The 20,706-nt window shown below is 36.3% G+C and overlaps 2 protein-coding genes across 2 annotated transcripts; one reads left to right on the top strand and one right to left on the bottom strand.

The window, feature by feature from the left end:
* Positions 1 to 1,061: 1,061 nt before the first annotated feature.
* Positions 1,062 to 3,167, top strand: h3f3a (H3 histone, family 3A). The gene is made up of 4 exons (XM_067376125.1): positions 1,062 to 1,126; positions 2,024 to 2,164; positions 2,287 to 2,440; positions 2,537 to 3,167. Exons 2-4 carry the CDS (start codon positions 2,037 to 2,039, stop codon positions 2,663 to 2,665), a joined length of 411 nt encoding a protein of 136 aa, XP_067232226.1. The 5' UTR covers positions 1,062 to 1,126; positions 2,024 to 2,036; the 3' UTR covers positions 2,666 to 3,167.
* A 5,921-nt stretch (positions 3,168 to 9,088) lies between these two features.
* gper1 (G protein-coupled estrogen receptor 1) lies at positions 9,089 to 14,940 on the bottom strand. The gene is made up of 2 exons (XM_067376115.1): positions 14,842 to 14,940; positions 9,089 to 10,682 (listed from the first exon to the last, which is right to left on the bottom strand). The coding sequence occupies exon 2, from the start codon at positions 10,270 to 10,272 to the stop codon at positions 9,211 to 9,213; it is 1,062 nt and encodes a 353-aa protein (XP_067232216.1). The 5' UTR covers positions 10,273 to 10,682; positions 14,842 to 14,940; the 3' UTR covers positions 9,089 to 9,210.
* Between the last annotated feature and the right edge of the window lie 5,766 nt (positions 14,941 to 20,706).

The following is a 20,706-nucleotide window of genomic DNA, read 5'->3' as shown; positions in this document are numbered from 1 at the left end:
AGTAGCCTACTTAAAGTAGCCTACATATTACTCCATTTTATCTTTTTTTTTTTTTTTACTCAAAATTAATTTTTATTATTACATTCTTAGCTGTGGGGCAAATTATATATATTCAAAAATATCCTAATTTATATTTCTTAATTAATTTCAAGAGTGAAAAAAAAAAATGTAAACTCCTAAATGTGAGATCGGAATCGTCTTAATTAGCCTACTTCAAGTACATATTACTCAAATACTTATTCAGTTTATACATATCCTAGATGTAAATTTTCTGGAACATTTGACAAAATTCATTGGAAGAAAGCATGGTTACTCCCTGAAATTTTTTAAATTTCCAATTAAATAAAAAACACTTTAAGATTTTACATAATGTCTACCCAAATTGCTGTGATCTTTCTAATTTATGTGTATTCTGCAAAGTTGAGGAAGAATCTGTACTTCATTTATTCTACCATTGCAATCATGTTAAATCTCTTTGGGAGGACTTAAATTATTATTTGTCTTCCTTTATAAAATATGATTTAAAATTCTCGCTGAAAGAAATATTTTAATATTTTTCTAGAGTTGACCATATTGTCAATTTTTTTGTGTGTTGCAATTAATACATTTTTTATTCAGAAAAAATATGTTTCTTAAGACTTACGGTGAGATTTTTTATACTGATTGATTGAGGTGTTATTGTTTTTGTTTGTTTGTGTGTTTGTTTGTCCTTTCTTTTATTGTATTTAAATGCAATGCTGTTTTATATTTTTATTTTTCTGCAAAAAAAAAAAAAGTTACACTAAGTTGTATAAAACATATCCCACTGGAAAAAAAAAAATATTACTCAAAATACCCATTTTCTATTGGAAATCAATTTTTTTTTTTTTCCCCTCAAAATATTTTTTTTATTATTACGTTTCTTAGCTGCGGGGCAAATTATATATTAAAAAAATATCCTAAAAGGAAACCGAAGTTAATAAAGCGAAACAACTTAGGAGACTGTTAATGTTGAACCAATGAGAAACGAAGACGTCACAAAGGGGCGTATCTACGCGGCAAGCCACAGAAATATATAAATAGAAGCCCATCCTCCTCTTATTTTCAAATACGAGAGACACGCCGAGGGAGACAGATCGTGGTTCGTGTGAGTAAAGTTTAAATTATTTTGTCGATATTTTGACGTTAGACAATAATCATAGTAGTTCCTCTAGTGCTGTCTTAAAACAAAACCATACACCAATAACAGCGTTGATAAGATTTTCATTTTTCGTGCTTATTGACTAGTCATTTGCTGGCTAATTTGTTAGTTTTGGATTAATATTTCAAACACTAAGTTACCGTCCTTGAACGTTGTTCATTTAATCATCTCGTGGCGTGTTTAGGCTCGTTAAACCTCTTTTAGGCGGGCTTTGAAGTATAAAGGGCATCTGATCGTTCTTTGCTGGTTCAATCTACGTTTTGCCCGCCATTTTGGACAAAGGTTCGTTCCGCTTGTTCCTGAGGAGCTCGAGACGAGCTGCCGGTTGTTCGGAATACTGTTTTTTTTTTTTGTTTTTTTTTTTTGTTAACTTTCCTCTCAGCATTTGTTCATTTTCCAACTCCTTCTACATGATGCAGTTGCTATATTCGTGGTTAAGAGTTTCGTGGTAGGGTGGTGTTTAATCTGCAGTGTAGAGGGGGTGAAGCGGGTCCTGCTGCAGATAGAGGCTGATACCGGAGCGGCTGTTACAGAAGAACAGCAGCAGCAGCTCCCGTCGTCTGGTGCTAATATACATCGGTGATGCTCGTTTGCGTTTGTTCAAGGCAAATTACACACGTTTTTTAGCTGGTTTGTTATCATATTGTAGGCACTTAACGTTGTAACGTTGCATCTCTGAAAAATGAGACATTTTTATATCAAGTAGTTGCAGCTCTTGAGCGGAAGTGGTAAAGGCAAACAGCAGGACCCGGATGATACCGCCATTTTAAGTTACCATTTGAGTTTTATTTTAAAAGTGGAAGAATTCAGTATTAAAATACTCGTTTTTGTCTGTAACTGTAGAGATTGAGAAACAATGGCTCGTACCAAGCAGACCGCGCGTAAATCCACTGGAGGAAAGGCGCCAAGAAAACAACTGGCGACTAAAGCCGCTAGGAAGAGCGCGCCCTCTACCGGTGGCGTCAAGAAGCCCCATAGATACAGGTGAGTCTGATTGAGAGACTGGTGTTTGAACTGAACATGCATGCTTAATACAGTACATATGATTATAATGGGTAAATCATTTTTTGTTTTTTTTTTTTTTTTGTTTTTTTTTCTCACTTTAGGCCTGGAACTGTTGCTCTGAGAGAGATTCGTCGTTATCAGAAGTCAACGGAGTTGCTCATCCGCAAGTTGCCATTTCAGCGTCTGGTCAGGGAGATCGCACAAGATTTCAAAACTGATCTGAGGTTCCAGAGTGCAGCCATTGGTGCACTTCAGGTGTGTGACTTAATAATTATAATATTATTACTATTTTTATATATAATATATCTTTATATACTTCAGATGTATTAACTTTTGCTTGTCTCTTTACAGGAAGCAAGTGAGGCTTACCTTGTCGGTCTGTTTGAGGACACTAACTTGTGTGCCATTCACGCCAAGAGAGTCACAATCATGCCCAAGGATATCCAGCTTGCAAGGCGAATCAGAGGAGAGAGGGCCTAATTTTTAATTTAATTTTTTGTTTTGTTTTTTATTTTTTTTTACTTTTAATGAGAAACACTCAAACTAAAAGCAATGGATTTGTACATTGGAGTCATTTTGTAAAGCATTCCTTACAGACTCAGGTTTTTAAAGTGAGTGTCTAGATTAACCATTGTAGAGCTCATTGTGAAGCGGCTTTAGTTGCATGCATAAAATATTTATCACGTATCTTTTACATTGATCATTGGGTTGTAAATAAAATTACTCTACCTCAAAACTGTGCTGGTTATTCGGTCTTCTGTGCTTTCATTCATGATTATGTCTTGCAATTAAACAATACTAAAATGACAACTACTGAAGACCATTATGCGTCAGTGCCAGTTTTGTTTTTATTACAGTTGAATGTTGAAAGCTAAAGTCAAGTTTTACTCCTGTAATTGTGGCATGTAGTCTCTCCACCACAAGAGGGCAGAATCGTGTCGTTTTAGCTTTCATAAGAGCTGTCATCAAATATTTTTTTTGTAATTTGGTGGTTAGGGTGGTCTATTTACATAATTTGATAGCAATGGCAAATTGCATTTATAGACAATAAAATGTGGCGACTAGCCAAATTACAGCTACAGTGTGGTTCAGACATTGATTGTGACATACTCAAAATCAGTGTTGCCAAGTCTGTTTTCCCCCACGGAATTGGGCTACTTTTATACTGTTGCCATGGGTTTTTTATGTCCACGGGTTGAATCGACCCCACAAAACTTGATATTTAGCCCCTGGAATGCAAATTTTACCAGAGGAGCCCTGCCAAAAATGCGTATTTTACCATGGGACACCCCTGAAATGCAATTGGGCTAGTTTTCAGGAGCAATTGGGTGGGTTTAAGCCCTTTGGGTTTTTTTTTTCCCTCTCCCTGTACAGTATATGCATTATATATATTTTTTTTATTATTGTAAAAATATATACAATAAAAAAGTAAACTATTTGTGCAAGTAAACTAAAACCTTTTTGGGTGGGTTTTCTGAAAACCTGTCAACCCTGCTCAAAAACGCTGTAAAATTATTCAAGTAGTTTAAATTGGAGTGTGCAGTGTCAAGTATGTAGTATGCTCGGAATATAAACTGTTTTGCACAGTATGTTTGGCTTTGTCAAAACTGACAGACTTTGATAGATTCTTTGGTAACATCGCATTTTTATCCTACGCTGAGGCTGTTACTCGACAATATTTCGCTCTAACTCGTCCAAAACACTTGAGGTGCCAATATATTATAAAATGCCGTTACTCTGCATCTGCAAACTTATCTCATTATTCTTTCCAAGTTGTCGAACTGTCCGTCGACTGTATATTGAACGTACTCGTTGTTGGCGCCCTCTCGTGGTCAGAGGTGAGCTTGCGCTTCTATGATTTTTTTTTTTTTTTTTTTTTTTAGTATATTAATGTTCTGGTTTAGCCCATACCATGTTATGTAGGTTCACTTATGGTATTTATTTTGATTCATTATAAGAGTGAAACACTCTTGTGTAATCCTCTTGATGTTACCTAAGTTCTTTTTTTTTTTTTCCTCCAGAGAAGATTATAATATGTAAATGTAATTGTGAATCAGATCTATTATTCAAACTCATATTCCCTAAGCATATGCATTAATTCTCACTACCTTAATTACCTGGCAAAGGCAGTCACCCTTAGGTGTTGGATGCTGTAAGACTTGTTGTGTTTTATAAGATTTCAGCTTATTCTCCTCCAAGCCACAATATTTCTGCGGCATTTTTGTGTATATATATATATATATATATAAAAAATATTTGGACCAGTTCAAATATGAAGAACTTTTTGTGTGCTCAAATATAGAGGTTTAAATTATTTGTGAACACAGAAAGCATGTAAACACTGAAAACCATAAGACAGCATGAGCTCCGATAAACAGATTCATTTAACCGCATCAAAAGAGAAATCTCATAGGCAAATAGGACGCGATGACGTCAGATCCCTCAACCCTGAGCCCTGCTCCAGTCCCAGCTGCAGACACACACTCTTCTCACAGTCTCTGTCCCTCACCTCTTGCTCTTTGTCTTTCTCAGAGCCGTCCCATGTCTATTTATTTGTATTTATACAGATACAAAATTAACATGTCTCGCTTTGGCTCTTTCCCAGGGGATCGACTGTGGGGGTCCGCATTTCAGCTCTTGTCTAATGGGCCTGTCATTATTTCACTTGTCTTGATGCTCACATCCTAAGGCTGTTCTCATCATGGATTCTCAAATCTCTGTTAAAGGCACACAACCTTACTCATGCCCTATAGGTCTATCTGAGTTTCCCAAGTCACACTTTAGTTTCTGTTTTAATGTGTGGATGGTTTTTTGATATAACCACATAACAGTTAATTATACTTTGATGATGTCCATACAAATTCATAAATAGTTATTCAAACAATGCTTACATGTTTTTCCCAGGATGGGCTGTCACAGCTGGAAAAACATTTCTTGGTTTTACCAGGCTGTATCTTTTTTTCTTGCTGAATAACCAGAACTGCACGTTCATATGAACCGATCGCTCTGTATCAGCACCCAATACTCCATATACCGAAACAGCAGTCATTATTCTGACTAATAGTTGTATTGCTTCAAAATGCATTTTCTCAACCAAATGTCAAAAAAAACCTTCTCAACAAATGGATTTTACTATAAAAAAAGCACCTTTATCCATGATCAGAGTTGTCCTGACATCCTGAAGCTCCTGAGCTGTGTTATTTTAGATTTATTTATTATTTAACAAGTTTGTTTGCCCATATAATCTTTAAGATATTAGATTAAACTTGCTTGCTCTCCACTGATGAGGGGCTCAAAGAAGCAGCTTCAATTCGAGCTCTGATATACCCCCACAGTGACTAAGAATAGGATATGATTCCAAAGGCCAAGGTACCTAAGATGAAGGTGGAGGGATGCTGGAGTAGTTGAGTCTGGAGAGAGGTATAAGCAGCTGCTTATATACTCTGGATGTTGAATGAAAGATCCAACCCTAACTTATGTTTAGGAACTTCATTATAGAATTTCTTAATATTGTGAATGAGGTCCAATTTTATATTTCAAGCTTTCATTAAAATTTTTGTTTAAGTTCCAAGAATTGGGTAACACTTGGTCCACTTCAGACTTTCTACTACTAACTATAAGTAACTCTGCAACTAAATGCCAACTAACTGTCAATAGAGTATGAGCAGACTGTCTGCTTAATATCTGCTAACACTGCTGAATATAAGTAACTTGTCAACTATGTCAATTCTTCCACTAACCTGAACCCTGACACCTAACCCTATAACCTAATACTCTACTAATACTCTAATGAGAGTTGACATGTTGCAAAGTTACTCATAGTTAGTACTAATGTAAGTTTTCATCTAATATTTATATTCAGAGTAAGTTTATGGCTCAGCTGACTGATACAACAAGGTCTGTGACCAAAATGGGCAAGAGCAAAAACGGCAGTAAGGTCATCCTCTGGTCACCCTGGGAAGTGATTTATAAATCTAATCTCAACCCCAAATCCAAATAAGAAACAATGCAAAAACACATTTTTTTTTTTTTTTTAGATTGTAACATTATTTACATGACCAAAATCACTGTATATCATAACCATAACTAGTCCAGCCATGTTACTTTGGAGTTTTTTTTTAAATTCCCATTAGTCTAATGATACCCTACGGAAGAGGATTAGGGCCAAGCAATAATAAAAAAATTAAACCATCTTGAGATCAAACTTGTTAAATTTCGAGGAAAAAGTCGAGATAAAATGTTGAGAATAAAGTCACTAAATTATGAGAAAAAAGTCATTAAATTACGAATTTGTTCTTATAATTTAACAACTTTTTTCTCGTAATTTAATGACTTTATTCTCAACATTTTATCTCGACTTTTTTCTCGTAATTTAATGACTTTATTCTCAACATTTTATCTGGACTTTTTTCTCGTAATTTAATGACTTTATTCTCAACATTTTATCTCGACTTTTTTCTCGTAATTTCACAACTTTTTTTCTCATAACAAATTTGTTCTCATAATTTAACGACTTTTTTCTCGCAATTTAACAACTTTAATCTCGAGATGGTTTTATTTTTAATTATTGCTTGGCCCTAATCCTCTTCCGTACTCTTTCGTGTGATTCTCATTAGATTCTCATAATTAAATGAGAATAAAAAGTAAAAAAAAATAAATAAATAAATAAATAAAAATCACAGCAGCTTGTCTTCAGACAGGAGACTATCATTGTCAACAGGAACATAAACACATGCACTTTTATTGTCCAAAATGTATCTAATTATGAAAGTTGTCTACTTTTTCATAATATAACAGGCACTTAAATATGTCATATATTAAGTTATGGTCTAGATTAGCTGTTTGTGCAGACCAGTCAATTTCCTGTGGCATTTGCCAAAGATAATAAACGTGAAGTGATTTACCTGTAGAGTAAAACCAAACTTATTTTATTGTACTGTACTGCACACTTGTTTTCTCAAGCCATCCTAGGTGTATATGACTGTCTTCTTTCAGACAAACACAACTGGAGTTATATTAAAAAAAATCCTGGCTCTTCCAAGCTTTATAATGGGATTGAATGATAATAAAAGTAATTCATATGGCTCCAATGGATTAATAAAGGCCTTCTGAAGCAAAGCATTTTTGTAAGCGTTTTGTATTTTAACTTTATAAACTATAATCACTGACTTTCGGTAACAGCCATACGCAAGTCGAGTTGGGGCGGTAGAGTGACCTCTGACCCGACATATCAAAATCCTCCAACATTTCTCTTTAAATATTCTTGTTTTAGACTTTTAATTTGTGACCGGTGTTTTGTTTTGCTCTATCCTCTGCGCTTCTGTGTTCATCAATGAGTCATGCATCGGGTTCAAAGTTCACTCTTCCACCGGAACTAGACTCACGTACGGCCGTTACCGGAAGCTGGTGATTATAGTTTATAAAGTGGATATGGATATTTTTCTTACAAAATCACTTCGCTTCAGAAGGCCTTTATTAACCCCCTGGAGCCGTATGGGTGCACTTTTTTGGGTGGGATTGTGTTCGTCTGAAAGGCTTGAGGGTGAGTGAATTATGGGGTTATTTTCATTTTTGGGTGAATTATCCCTTTAATGTGAAAATGGAGATATTCTTCCATTCATGAAATCAGTTTCTTTCAGGCTCAAATGCATTACATCATGCTCCACCCAGACCGTTGTATTGATTAAACATCATGTGTGATTTACTGCTCAACTGGACTTATAAAAACCCCAAGAGACCAACCTTGGGATTATTTTTGAAATCTTCATTTTCCTTTTATTTGTTTATCTTTGTTCTGTTTTACTTGGGAAAGAGCCCTCAGACTGCCACAGTGTTTATGAATAATTTGAGTCATATATTGTTTTAGCCCTGGGCATGAGAGGGCTCTCTCTAGGGAAGAATATCAGCTTCCTGTTATCAAGACCGACGCTCTTGTTATCATTTTGTGATAATTTCTGTATACAAAAATAGAGTGTTCATTCAAATGATACTCGAATCATCCTGACACATTCTTGAAAAACAGTGAAACCAAATAATTTAAAGTCGTACTGTGTATCCATACAGTCTAGACAATGAACAGTCTGATTCTAAATGAATTAGACCTTTGTGGAATTACTTCCCACAGTTCAAAGTGATTTACTGCAAGCGTGGACGCTGTGTTTGCTGATAGAGTGCTCTCATGAGAAAGCTAGAGAAATGGGAACGCAACGGATAACTCTGGATCTAGTAAACAGCAGCGCTGGACGCCGCACTTCTGAAGTCTTGAATAATGTGTTCTGCACACCACCTGCCCACTGACTCCAACTTCAGGGAAACAAGATCACCCACCTGGGTTTAGAGTCCAAACACTTTACCAAATGAGCAGTAATCCACCAAATATGTTTGCTTTGAAGTGAATTTACTTTAATGTTTCCCTAATGATGTTTTTCGTGTAAACCTTGCACATAAACTTCATGTTCTCCAACATCATTACTGTTTACCACTGTTTATGGAATCCCTAAAAGTGCCTGTAAGTAAATCATACACTCTTGAAATTGAGATTTTCTCACGTTTTTAGCATCCCCCAGTGAAGAACTCCGGAATAAATAAATAAAATAAAAAATCCTAGAAAATATGCATTTATTCAGTCTTGAAGCAGAACACACCAAGTCGTTGATTGCATCAGTTTCAATAACATGAATATATGAACAGGAGAATATATATCACAATGAAATGGGAAATGGGTCGCAGGCACTTTATTTGTTACCTTTGAATGGGTTCACAGAGAATATGGTCCTTTAAACGTCTTTGTTTTGACATGCCATCTCTATTTATTTCACTTATCTGTTGTAGGCCAAGCTCTACATCCATGTCTTGTAATCCACTTCATCAGCAGGTGATTCACCCCAAATAATCCTTATTTCACCCAGCTGACTTAAACATTAAGCAGTGTTCGTTATGTTAACCCATGTCACTTCTTGATCAAGTTCTGGAAAGCAAGACAAGGCAGATGACAACTTGAGGAACTGCAGGTTTCCAAACCTGTGCTACACTTCGGACTCGCCCCTGACAGGGATGTGCAAGTCCAGAGTGTGATTACAGAAGCGGTAGACCACCGACCAGCTGGCCTTTCTCTTGATGAAGAGCCGCAGCTTGTCCCTGAAAGTCTCCCCGAGGAAGCTGTAAATGATCGGGTTCAGGCAACTGTTGGAGAATGCAGCCAGGTTGACGATGTGCCCGGTCAACGGGTAGTCGTGCCACAGCGTGGTGTCGCTGCGTTTCGATGGGTCGGCCGTGCCCTGGAGCAGCTGGATGCTAATGAAGACGTTCTCGGGCAGCCAGCAAATAAAGAACACCAGTACGACCACCACGATCATGCGCAGAGCCTTCTGCCGGCGCGGCCACAGTCCCTTGTGCTTCTGGGCTCGCATGAGGATGCGGACAATTAGGGAATAGCACAGGCCAATGATTGAGAAGGGCACCAGAAATCCAATCGTCACCTCAAGCCACTGGATCTCCAAGACGTTGGCGAAGCAGAAGTGCACCTCGCCGGTGTGTTGGGTCTGCACGATGGTGAAGGGAAGCAGAGTCGCCAGGATGGAGGCCATCCAGATGAGGCTGCAGCTGAGTTTGGCGTGCTGCATAGTTCGCAGTGGACTGCTGCTAATGGAGCTGGCAAGAGCAACATAGCGGTCGAAACTCATCCATGTCAGGAAGAAGATGCTGCTGTACATGTTCACCTGGAGGAAAAGCGACATGAAGGTACAGAGGACGGCATAGTCGTAGTACTTCTCGTTGAGATTGAAGACCTCAATGAGCGAATCCGCCACTAGAATAAGGTCCGCCACAGCCAGGTTGACGAAGTACAGATCAGGGATGGTCATCTTGTCCCTGTGGTTGAGGTTGACCACTAAAATGAGGATGTTCCCAATGAAGCCAATCGGGAATAGGAATATGGTGTACAGGCAGGAGAGAAACAGGCCGATGACGTAAAACTCATAGGTGTCTATGCTTTCTTTCACATCGGTTAGGTTGAATTCATACGAAGCATTGAACTGCTCAGTGCCATTCAAGTAAATCGGAATCACAGTGGTAGTCTGCTCTTCCATACTGGCCAAGTCTCTGTGTTAGATGCTGTGAGTGGTGCTACATACTTCATTTGTGTCAGAGCCCAGTTCACTTTGTAGAGAGGATCCTTCATTTAGGCTGCATTTGCATTCTGACGACATCCGGTGCTTTACATGTGGACGCTCAAGGTTTGGTAGATGCCATCCAGAAATCCAAAGATGCAGCCAGGGTAGAAGACCTCCATTTTCAGGGCAGTCTCTCAGCTATGGAGACTGCCTGGACTTGTGTAATCCATTGCACCAATACCAAGAGTCTCTCCTTAGGGATTGTGCTTCTTTTTTTTCTTTTGCACACTTTGCTCTTTACACGTGTTCGATCCAGTGCAATCTGGTCTCCTCCAGTCCGTAAGCATGATTTATTTATTCCACCAATGACACCACCACTTTGACACCTGATCGAGGGAGAGAAAGAAGGAAAATGATATCTGAAGATTTTTTTTTTTTGGCATTACATGTTTCATTGACTATTAAAAGGATAGTTCACCCTAAAAAATTAAATCCTGTCATCATTTACTCACCCTCAGCTCATTCCAAACCTGGATGACTTTCCTTCTTAAAGGGTTGGTTCACCAAAAAATTAAATTCTGTCATTAATTACTCCCTCATGTCGTTCTACACCCGTAAGACCTTCGTTCATCTTCAGAACACAAATTAAGATATTTTTGATAAAATCCGATGGCTCAGTGAGGCCTCCATTGACAGCGAGATAATTAACACTTTCAGATGCCCAGAAAGCTACTAAAGACATTTAAATCAGTTCATGTGACTACAGTGGTTCAATCTTAATGTTATGAAGTGACAAGAATACTTTTTGTGTGCCAAAAAACAAAATAACGACTTTATTCAACAATATCTAGTGATGGGTGATTTCAAAGTACTGATTCATGAAGCTTTGAAGCTTTATTAATCTTTTGTTTCGAATCAGTGGTTCAGAGCATTTCGAAATTTCAGTGGTTCACCACTGGGGGTGCAGTTTGATACATGCTCCGGAACCATTGATTCGAACCAAGAGATTTGTAAAGCTTCGAAGCTTCATGAAGCAGTGTTTTGAAATCGCCCATCACTAAATATTGTTGAATAAAGTCATTATTTTGGGGGGTTTTGGCGCACAAAAAGTATTCTCGTCGCTTCATAACACTAAGGTTAAACCGCTGTAGTCACATGAACTGTTTTAAATATGTCTTTGTAAATATACCTTTCTGGCCATCGGATTTTATCAAAAATATTTTAATTTGTGTCCCGAAGATGAAAGAAGGTCTTATGGGTGTGGAACGGCATAAGGGTGAGTAAAGACAGAATTGACATTTTTGGGTGAACTAACCCTTTAATGAAAATATTATGTTAAATATCTGCTTTTGCACTGATGGCAGCTCTCATAACAGTTTTTAATTGATTCACCTTAAGGATTGAGTGTCTAGCTTATTAAAATGTAAAGCAATGTCTTAAACAGATGCATTGAAGCACCCTGAGCTGTCAGACGCATGTGCTAAACTCACAATTATTAAACAGCAAAAAGACGAGCTGTACAACTGCTTCATAGGAATAGATACGGTCTAAGTAGATTTTCTTCTCAGGAGCAGAGGCTAACCAGACTACATAACATTATGTTCATAACTGATTTTGACTACATTATAATGTATTGTGATTTTGGAGAGAAAAACTGTCAAAGGAAGCGAACTGTGATCATTTTTCACTGACACAGAGTTAATGGGTGTCAAAAGAAAAAAGAATCTCATTATATTAGTAATTTTAGATTAATATGCCATCGTATCATGTATATTATGAATAATGATGTGTAATGAATAATGATGTGTTAAGATAAATCTAATATTTCATGCTATTTAAAATACCCATTATGCAACGATTACAGATATTTAAATATAGGATCTGTATTAATCCAAATAAATTTGGTGAACAAATCATATGCAAAAAACATCTTATGAGAACTAAAATTAGGTATGGGAAAAAACTGACATTCAGAGACCAATCAGGGCATATTAGACTTATCTTTTTGGACTTTTTTTTTTTTCAATTCCTACATAGATGAACTATTCCCTTCTCAAATATAATTCACCAGAGTCAAATGTGCATATTTTATTCACAATGAAGACTACATAAATTTTGTAATGAGAAAGAAACTCAGTGATTTTAATGAGGTCTGTGTGACCGGATTAAATTCCAAATGAAATGGGTTGACATGCAGCAGAAAAATCTAAGAGTTACAGCCAGTTATCCAAAATTACACCACTTATTTTCAGCCTTATGCAGATGACTTTTTAAGTGCAAAAAGGTTTGGATATTTTCGACTCTTTACATGATTTAGACAATTCCACGCACAGTGCTATCAAATGCGGTCTTTACTTTGATTGACAGTGTGCAATATCTGTCTCAATACAAATAGAGAAAAAATATGTATTTAGCAAAATATTTGACATTAAAGTTTCTGTTAATAATCTTATCTTGGATATGTAAACACAGTGCACATTAAGTGGCCATTAAACTAAGCTACTATAAACTAAGACCATTATGTAAGTTTTGCTTTCATTTCAGAATTACCATAACAAACAGAACTGTTGAGAGTCTGAGTCTGGTCCTGTAATTGTAATTTATTCTCAACTGCAGACCCAGACTTCAGACTTCCTCACTGCATAATAGATAAAGGAACATTTGTTACTGCCTAAAATTACATCTTCTTCAAAAAGACCCTGTAGGACAATATAATCCTTTTCCAAAGGGAATCTGTGCATTTACTCACAGATGCAAGATGACACGAACAATTTATCAGTATATTCGTGATGGAGTAGTCACATTAACACAAGACAAGCACACAAGCACCCCAGATAATTGAAAAGCTCATTTGGAGGAGACAGAGAGAAGAATGCTTCATCTGCTTCATCAAGTGTTCTCAACTAGTTGAAATCTCTCTGCATCTGTGAAATTAAGCTGGAGACTTAAGATTTTTTTAGGTTCCCTGATGAAAAGACCCTCTTGAATTTCCATGATGTTCCAGACTGGTTTATGCTGGTTCATGATGCTTTGGTGCTGGTCTACCAGGTGCAAAAACCAAGTCAAGCTACACTTTTGGGTTGTTTCAACCCATGTTTAGGTCAAATATGAACAAACTGAACCATTGGTTTAAATTACATTTTTAAACCCATCATTTGGGTTTGTCCATATTTGACCCAAACAAACATGGGTTGAAACAACCCATCATTTTTTAAAGTGTCTCCAACAAAACAGGTAAAGATGATCCACCAGCATAGTCTTTCTAGTCAAGTTGGTTGACCAAACTCTTGTTGTTTAAGATATTAACCCTCCTGTTCCATAGACATTTCAATAGCTCAAAAACCTAAACATTCAATCTGGTCATTTTTGATTACTTCTAATGAGAAATGATTAATAAAAGTATATATATAATCATTTTAATAATTTTTGGTTCCAAATTTTACTGGTAGTCCACTGTATGAAGAATCTTTGGGTATAATATGTATGTCACAGTTTATTTTGCTATCCTCACTTACATAAATGAACTAAAGTGTCCTGTATCCACTAGTAAAAAAAAAAGAAAAAAGAAAATTATATCTAGTGTCTGAATAATTTTTGGTTTATATATAGTCAAATATATATATATATATATATATATATATATATATATATATATATATATATATATATATATATATATAGTATGTTATAGTATTGATTAATATTTTGAATTTATTTAAATTTTACTTTAAATGTTATTTTAATTTTGTTATGCCCATGTGTCATTTTATATTATTTATTAATATTTTGAATTAAATTTTATTTGTACATTTTCAGATTTCATTTTGATTTTACTTTAAGTTTTAGTAATTTTGTTATGCTTTTGTCATTTTTTATATTTCTATTTAGCTTTATATTTATTTCAGTTTTAGTTTTAGTTAGACCTTACAGCTTATTTTGAATGCAACATTTGTTAATTTGATTCTTTTAAGTTTATGTTCATCATCTAATATTTATATATTATTTTAGCTTTAATTCAATGAATGAAAGTAATTTTATATAGTTTAAGTTAATAATATTAACCCTGACACACAGTAGTGGTACAATCCTAACAGTTTACTCTGATTTATTTTATTGTCTTTTTCTCTTTATGTTTTATTGAAATGGTCAAACTAACCTCAAACAGAAACAAAGGATATACTATAATACAGTCATTTTTCTGCATGCCTACTTTGACTATTTATTTATTAATTTTTTTTTTTTTTAGAAAACAGACAGGGTAAGTTTTCATAGAAGCATAAGGGAAAATAAAGGTTTTAAAAGTTAATTTCCATCATAATTTTTTTCACATACAGCATTGGGATCTCAGTAACATAAACAAATGTAAAGTCTATATACTGGCATCCAAAACACAAAATTTGATGCTCACCATCCTTTGGGTCTTTTCAACTGAGTTTGTCCCACAAATGAACTTAATTTCAGTTGTAATTCAACTATGATTTGATGTATTATTAATGAATGAAATTTGTGAGTCACAGTGAAAATAATAGTCAAAAAGTCACTCACTTTATTCACGAGGGCTTACGATGGGTGCAGTCGGTGTAGAGTTGTCGCAGATTTGTAATCCCTTTACCAGGACAAGATCCACTGTCTGCGCCACCTACTGTTATAAGACAACTCGCTGCTGTCAGGGAGACGGTCCAGAGAAGAATATCACTACAGCTTCCTTCCTTTCTGGCCACTTGTTCACTAGCCACCCCTCTACTACCTCCTCCTCCTCCTCTCTCCCTCTCTCTCTCTCTCCTCTCTGCTCTGACTTCCCCAAGCACTTCCACACGCGCGTGGACAGCATCAATAGCAGGAAACCCACCAACGACAGTTACTTAGCACAGGACATACGGCTGCTGTCGCGGATCATTTCATCTCAGTTTCAACCATTGAGACATCCATGACACAAGCGCTCATTAGTCTAATTTTAGTTCAAAGAATGACGAAGAATTAACCAGGCCAGGTTGTTTTAAATGCTCCAGACCCGGGACGAGACGTCCCTAATGCATGACTTCATCAAGGACTCTGATGATGAACAGTCAAGAATATTTAATACACTTGGTCAGGTTTTAACTATTAAACATGATGTAAAGTGCTCCTATCTGAGTTAGAAGGAAATAAATGTCATTTACTTCTATAAAACACTTGTTCAAATACTGGCCGTGCTGAATAAACAAACGCTCCCATTGAAGTCCCTTTCTCTAAGTAGCTGGAATAATATATATTGTTCAGTGGCTATTTTCAGGTTACACTATTATATAATTTATGTTAAAATATCTCTGAGAACATTGAGAGAATGCAAAAAATGCATAATAAGATCATTAGTGAGATGTTAATCATTTAGCGGTGCAGTAATGTTGGACGGAGAACCAATACGACCCTATTTTTTGGGGGGGAGAATGAGGGGTAGCGAAGCTTTTGTCGGTCATGAGATTACTGAGTCACAAACTATTATGCTTGTAATTCGATTTTCTGAACAGGGATGGATTCTGTTCACCTTATCAGTCCCTCTGTGTCAAGATGAGTTTACAGAAAGCTTGAGGGCTCTTTTATGTGCCGTCGACTACGTCTTCAAAGAGGTTTGTGTAGAACATCCTGAAGTCAATGTTTCGGTGAGAACCCCTGTCAGACTGTCAGTGATGCATCCTCTTTGTTATCACAGAAAGAACATTTCAGACTAGAAAATCAACAGACCTAATAGAAACAAGTGATTCACAGAGAGATACAGAACTGTTAATATTGCTTTATTCATAGCTTAAAATAAATTAAAATAAGATGATGCCCACATAATAATGATTATACAAAACTGAGAAATAAAGTTGCAAATTTGAGGTAGAAAGACAAAGTTACAATTACGAAAATCCATCCATCCACCCACCAGAGAAAATACCCAGCACTAGTGTTTACAGATAATATCTCTATCTGAAAGGATTTTTGCATCTTGCATTACACCAGAGTGCATTATCTTTATGAAGTTAACTTACTCTTGAGGGAACTTGTTCATTGTCCTAACTCTTTTTAAGTGCTGCATGCCAGCAGAGCTTCCTAAGAAAACCAGCGAGACAGTCAATTTTTGTATAATGCCAACTGACTGTTAACTGGCACATAATAATTAATAGTATATAGATATTATTGTGTATTATTGTATTGATCAAAATAACTGCACCTCATACGCACCCTGAGACCATGTCGTGTTACCCTTTATTATTAACTGTTCCATGAATGATTTTGTGCTGCATAATTTTATTTATTTATTAATTTTTTTACAGTTTAAATTATCTGAAAATCCATTAAAGTTTTTAAAAGTAAACATGGTGATAGTGTGACAACATGCCTCTCTATTAGTGCATGTTTTCACAAAAGATCAGTTAAACGCACTTGTACATGTGAATTGTATGTACAAATAACGTAGTTGAAGATTTAGCCTAAATTAACCTGTCACTGATAAGCGGCTAGTTATTTTTTTCCTAGGGGGTTAAATAATACACTACAATTTGTGTAAAAGTTGAGAAAATGGTAGAAAATGTCTTCTTGCCATGTTGTAGAAAGGGTCCAAATACCGTCACTTCCTGGGAGTCAAAATTTTATGGAATGCTGCATTTTTAGGTGGGAAACAATTGATGGTTAAAAAAAAAAAAAAAAAAAAAAATTATATGATCAGTAAGTCATGACAACATATGTTTTTACTTAGCTATACAAGATTCAACTCATTTAAAGCTGCAGTCCGTAAGTTTTGCCTCTTTGTCTCCATCTCTGTTTGAAACCAAAGTCCCTTTAAGACAAGTCATTTCACTCAGCGGCCATCTTTGAAACACCTCTTGGGAATCCTGGGCATCATGCAATCTCTTTGAATGATGCCCTTTTGAGAAACATCAAATTCTCCAAAACTGTTTGCCAATCTTATGATTAAATTTCATATTTGAAATCACCAATGAAATCTAACAACAACCGGCTCATAAATTTAGTTTCTAAGCACTCGAATCATGACCAAAAAAAACTATTTTTCAGGCTGGATCAAGCTAATGTGCATGCACAGACCTAAATGCGCGTCTCTTCGGAGGCGCACGTCTGACTGTTTATATATAAAACCGGTGATTCTAACGGCCGCTGAAGTGACGCGATGACTTTACCAGTCGGCGATTGGCTCTTATTTAGAAGGCGGGACTTATTCCGCCATATTGCGCGTTACACTTTCTCCCATTCAAAACAATACGAGTGACACGACTTGTGTTATTCTATAGTCTTTGTTGAAACCTGCAATTGACCCTTTGCTGGGAGTTTGATTGACAAGCGATCTAACCAATCATAACGCAGAATCCGCCATTTTGGCTGACAAAGCAGTCAGGAGTTAGAAAATTAACCTCTGTGGATTTGAACTTGAAAAATAGTGTGTACTGACATTTTTCCGCATTTGAAACAACATTCATTCTCATGTTCATTCATGTTTATTTGATGCAATAAATTAACTAGTAAGAAGAGATGATCGGTTCACGAGCCGCTTGAGCTGAGGCACTACAGCGATTTGTTACGACATATTAAAGAGCCACAAAACAGTTTTTATTGTTCAATTTTCTTAAATTATACAATTTGAAAGCTGGGACTTTGTTTAATATCATAAGTAACCTGCTCTGTCTTGTCTGTCGACGTGTTGCCAGTATCCTCTTTGCTCCGCGATGTATTTTTCACTCTGTGTGGCGTGACAGCACCATGGCTTGTCGGACAAAGCAACAGTAGCTAGGGGGGGGCGGGTCTTTGCGAAGGGTCAATTGCAATTAATTTGTGGAATTATCATCTTTACGTGGGTTGTGCCTCGGCACGGATGAATCTAATGTTTGCTGTCAATCACCACACCGGAGTAGATACTATACTTCAGAGTCACAGATTGTAGTCTTGGAAGTATGACCAAAATAATGTCATCATCATGTAAAAATAAAATATCATCTGAACAAGTAACATGTCTGCCACTTTTGTTCTGACCAACTGAGAAAAAAGAAATAAATCATACTGCCAATGGGGATTAAATCTAAGGATCGCTTAGCTCGGATCACGTCAAACCATGCAAATTATTAGTTATACTTTATTCTCAAATTGTTAACAACATCAACATTGCGTGTATTTAGTGTGTATTAGCGTTACCTGTAGATTTCAATTTCTGTAGCCACTCCACAGTGAATCTCCAGTTTTCACTGATGATTGTCATTTGGATCTTTCTGGATTACAATCTGCCATCAAAATGATAAGTTTAATTATTGCAGCTTCTGTGACAAAAGGCTATAAATGATCCGTCACCTGCATCATCCTCGCATGCCATATAGCCTACTAGCTGGGAATCCTTCTATAGGTTTACAGACGTGACGTAATGACGCAAAGGTGAATGACTGCATGCTTAAATTTCCTACAGAAACCCACCAGTACCATCTGGATTAGGAAACATTATTACAAGCTCACCGTTGTGAATCGAGCTAAGGTGAGGAGACAGTTTTGAACACTGGCTGGTTATGTACTTGCTCAAATAGATCTTGGATAAATTTGATATTTGATTAGATTTTTTTTTTTTTTTTTACCAAAAAAGGTTAGACTGCAGCTTTAAGTCTGCTCAATATAAATTTTATTGAGTTTTACAGCCAAGTTGATTGTACTTAATTTAAGGCAGCAACTGAACTGAAGTTATTCATTTATTTTTAATAACCAGTTAAATATTGGATTTAAAATAAGTTAAATATATATAATATTAAAATATTTATTTATATATTTATTTCAGCTTAATTTCAATTACCAAAAGTGATTTTCAAGTTTTAGTTAACAAAAGCAAGATTGATATTTACAGATGAGTTTAAAATGCGTTACTTTTTATGCTGTTAATTTTATGTTGAATAAAATTTTAAACCAATCTGATAGTCCTCGTAGAACAAGGGTGTCACAATAACAGAAGAATTTGACTCAGATATAAAATAAACAACAGTGCCTTTATTCACAGGAAGTTCAATGAAGCAGTGTGGTGAACAGGTGGGTGTTTCAGAGTAGCAGGTTTGCACTTCGCTTGAGCAATCACAGTTCTTTGTTTGTTTGTTGTTTGCAGGTTCTGACTGGTACGCAGTGTAGACGAAATATGGGCTGGATGTGAAGATGGACTGAAGGTAAGTTTCCAAGGTGAGCAGTCGGTTAAGTCTTTCCAATGGCATAGACAAGACCAGACAAAGGTGCATGTGTGAAGTATCTGTATTTATATGAGTCCTAATGAGCATGTGCAGGTGATTAGAATTCACGTGATAATGATCTAGTGGGCGAAGCTGACGGGGTTGGTGCTGCGGATGGCACTGAGACTGTGACAGTGGGATTTCTGTTTTGTGCTATTGTTTTTTTTTGTTTTTTTTTTTTTTAAAAGGTTGCATGACACCAATTTGTACCCTATTCATGGGAAAGTACCATCTGCCAATCCTGAAGAATGAAAATGTTATGCTTCTGCTTTTAATTACAGTCCCAAAGTCTCCACCTGCTCCCAAGTATCATTTTCCCAGAGGTATTGCTCTTAAATGCGGAGGCTGTTGTTTGTCTCCCTTTATTAAACTCTCTATCAATACAATTTTACACAGGGACTCATAGAACAATCTGGAGGGAACAGATTAATTATGATGCCGGGAACAACTGATGAGTTACAGACAGCATGAAACTGCTTTTCTCACTTTACATGCCTGACCGTGTCCCTCTGCAGGGAGGTAATTACATTTGTTGGGTAGCAACATGTGGTGGAAGCTCAGTGCTCTACAACCTGCATGTATAAGTGTTAAATGCAAACTGAGCGTCACGATCTTCCCTAACACAGTAATGTCTTAATGGCATGGTGTGACGTTCTAGGAACTGTGCTCTCTTTGAAAACACTGTCCTACTGTGTGCTCTGAAGATCCATAAAATGTGCTGATACACTCATCATTTCAGAGACAGAGCACTAAATAAATTAATCATGTTATTTTTATCAATGAACACTAGTTCTGTAGGCTCACAATTGACTGAACTGAACTTTTATAACCGAAAGAACCACTATTACCTAACATCTATCTAAAGGGGTTTGGTTTCTCACAAGAGCGAGCTAGTGACTGACAATCCAGAAGAGCGCTGCATAATTCTTGGATGAAACTGACCTGTCTTATAAGATTCACCATAGCAACACAGCAAAGGTAAGATGGATTCATGACTGGAAAACAAAACAGCTACTCTGCTTTTTCACATTCCAAGTGGAGAGTTGAAACCAGCATATGCTCGTTGGAAAAATGTGCCTCTACCTACTTTTTTTTTTTTTTTGCTACTAACTACTAAAACACACCTATACAAACAATACACTTAAGTAACACCAACAACCTTTACTGTTCACAGAAAATTTTAAAG

This window comes from Chanodichthys erythropterus, chromosome 3 (assembly GCF_024489055.1).
Source record: "Chanodichthys erythropterus isolate Z2021 chromosome 3, ASM2448905v1, whole genome shotgun sequence".
Taxonomy (NCBI): Eukaryota; Metazoa; Chordata; class Actinopteri; order Cypriniformes; family Xenocyprididae; genus Chanodichthys; species Chanodichthys erythropterus.
Note: the sequence above shows the minus strand (reverse complement) of the source record. Positions and strands in the feature narration are given on the sequence as shown.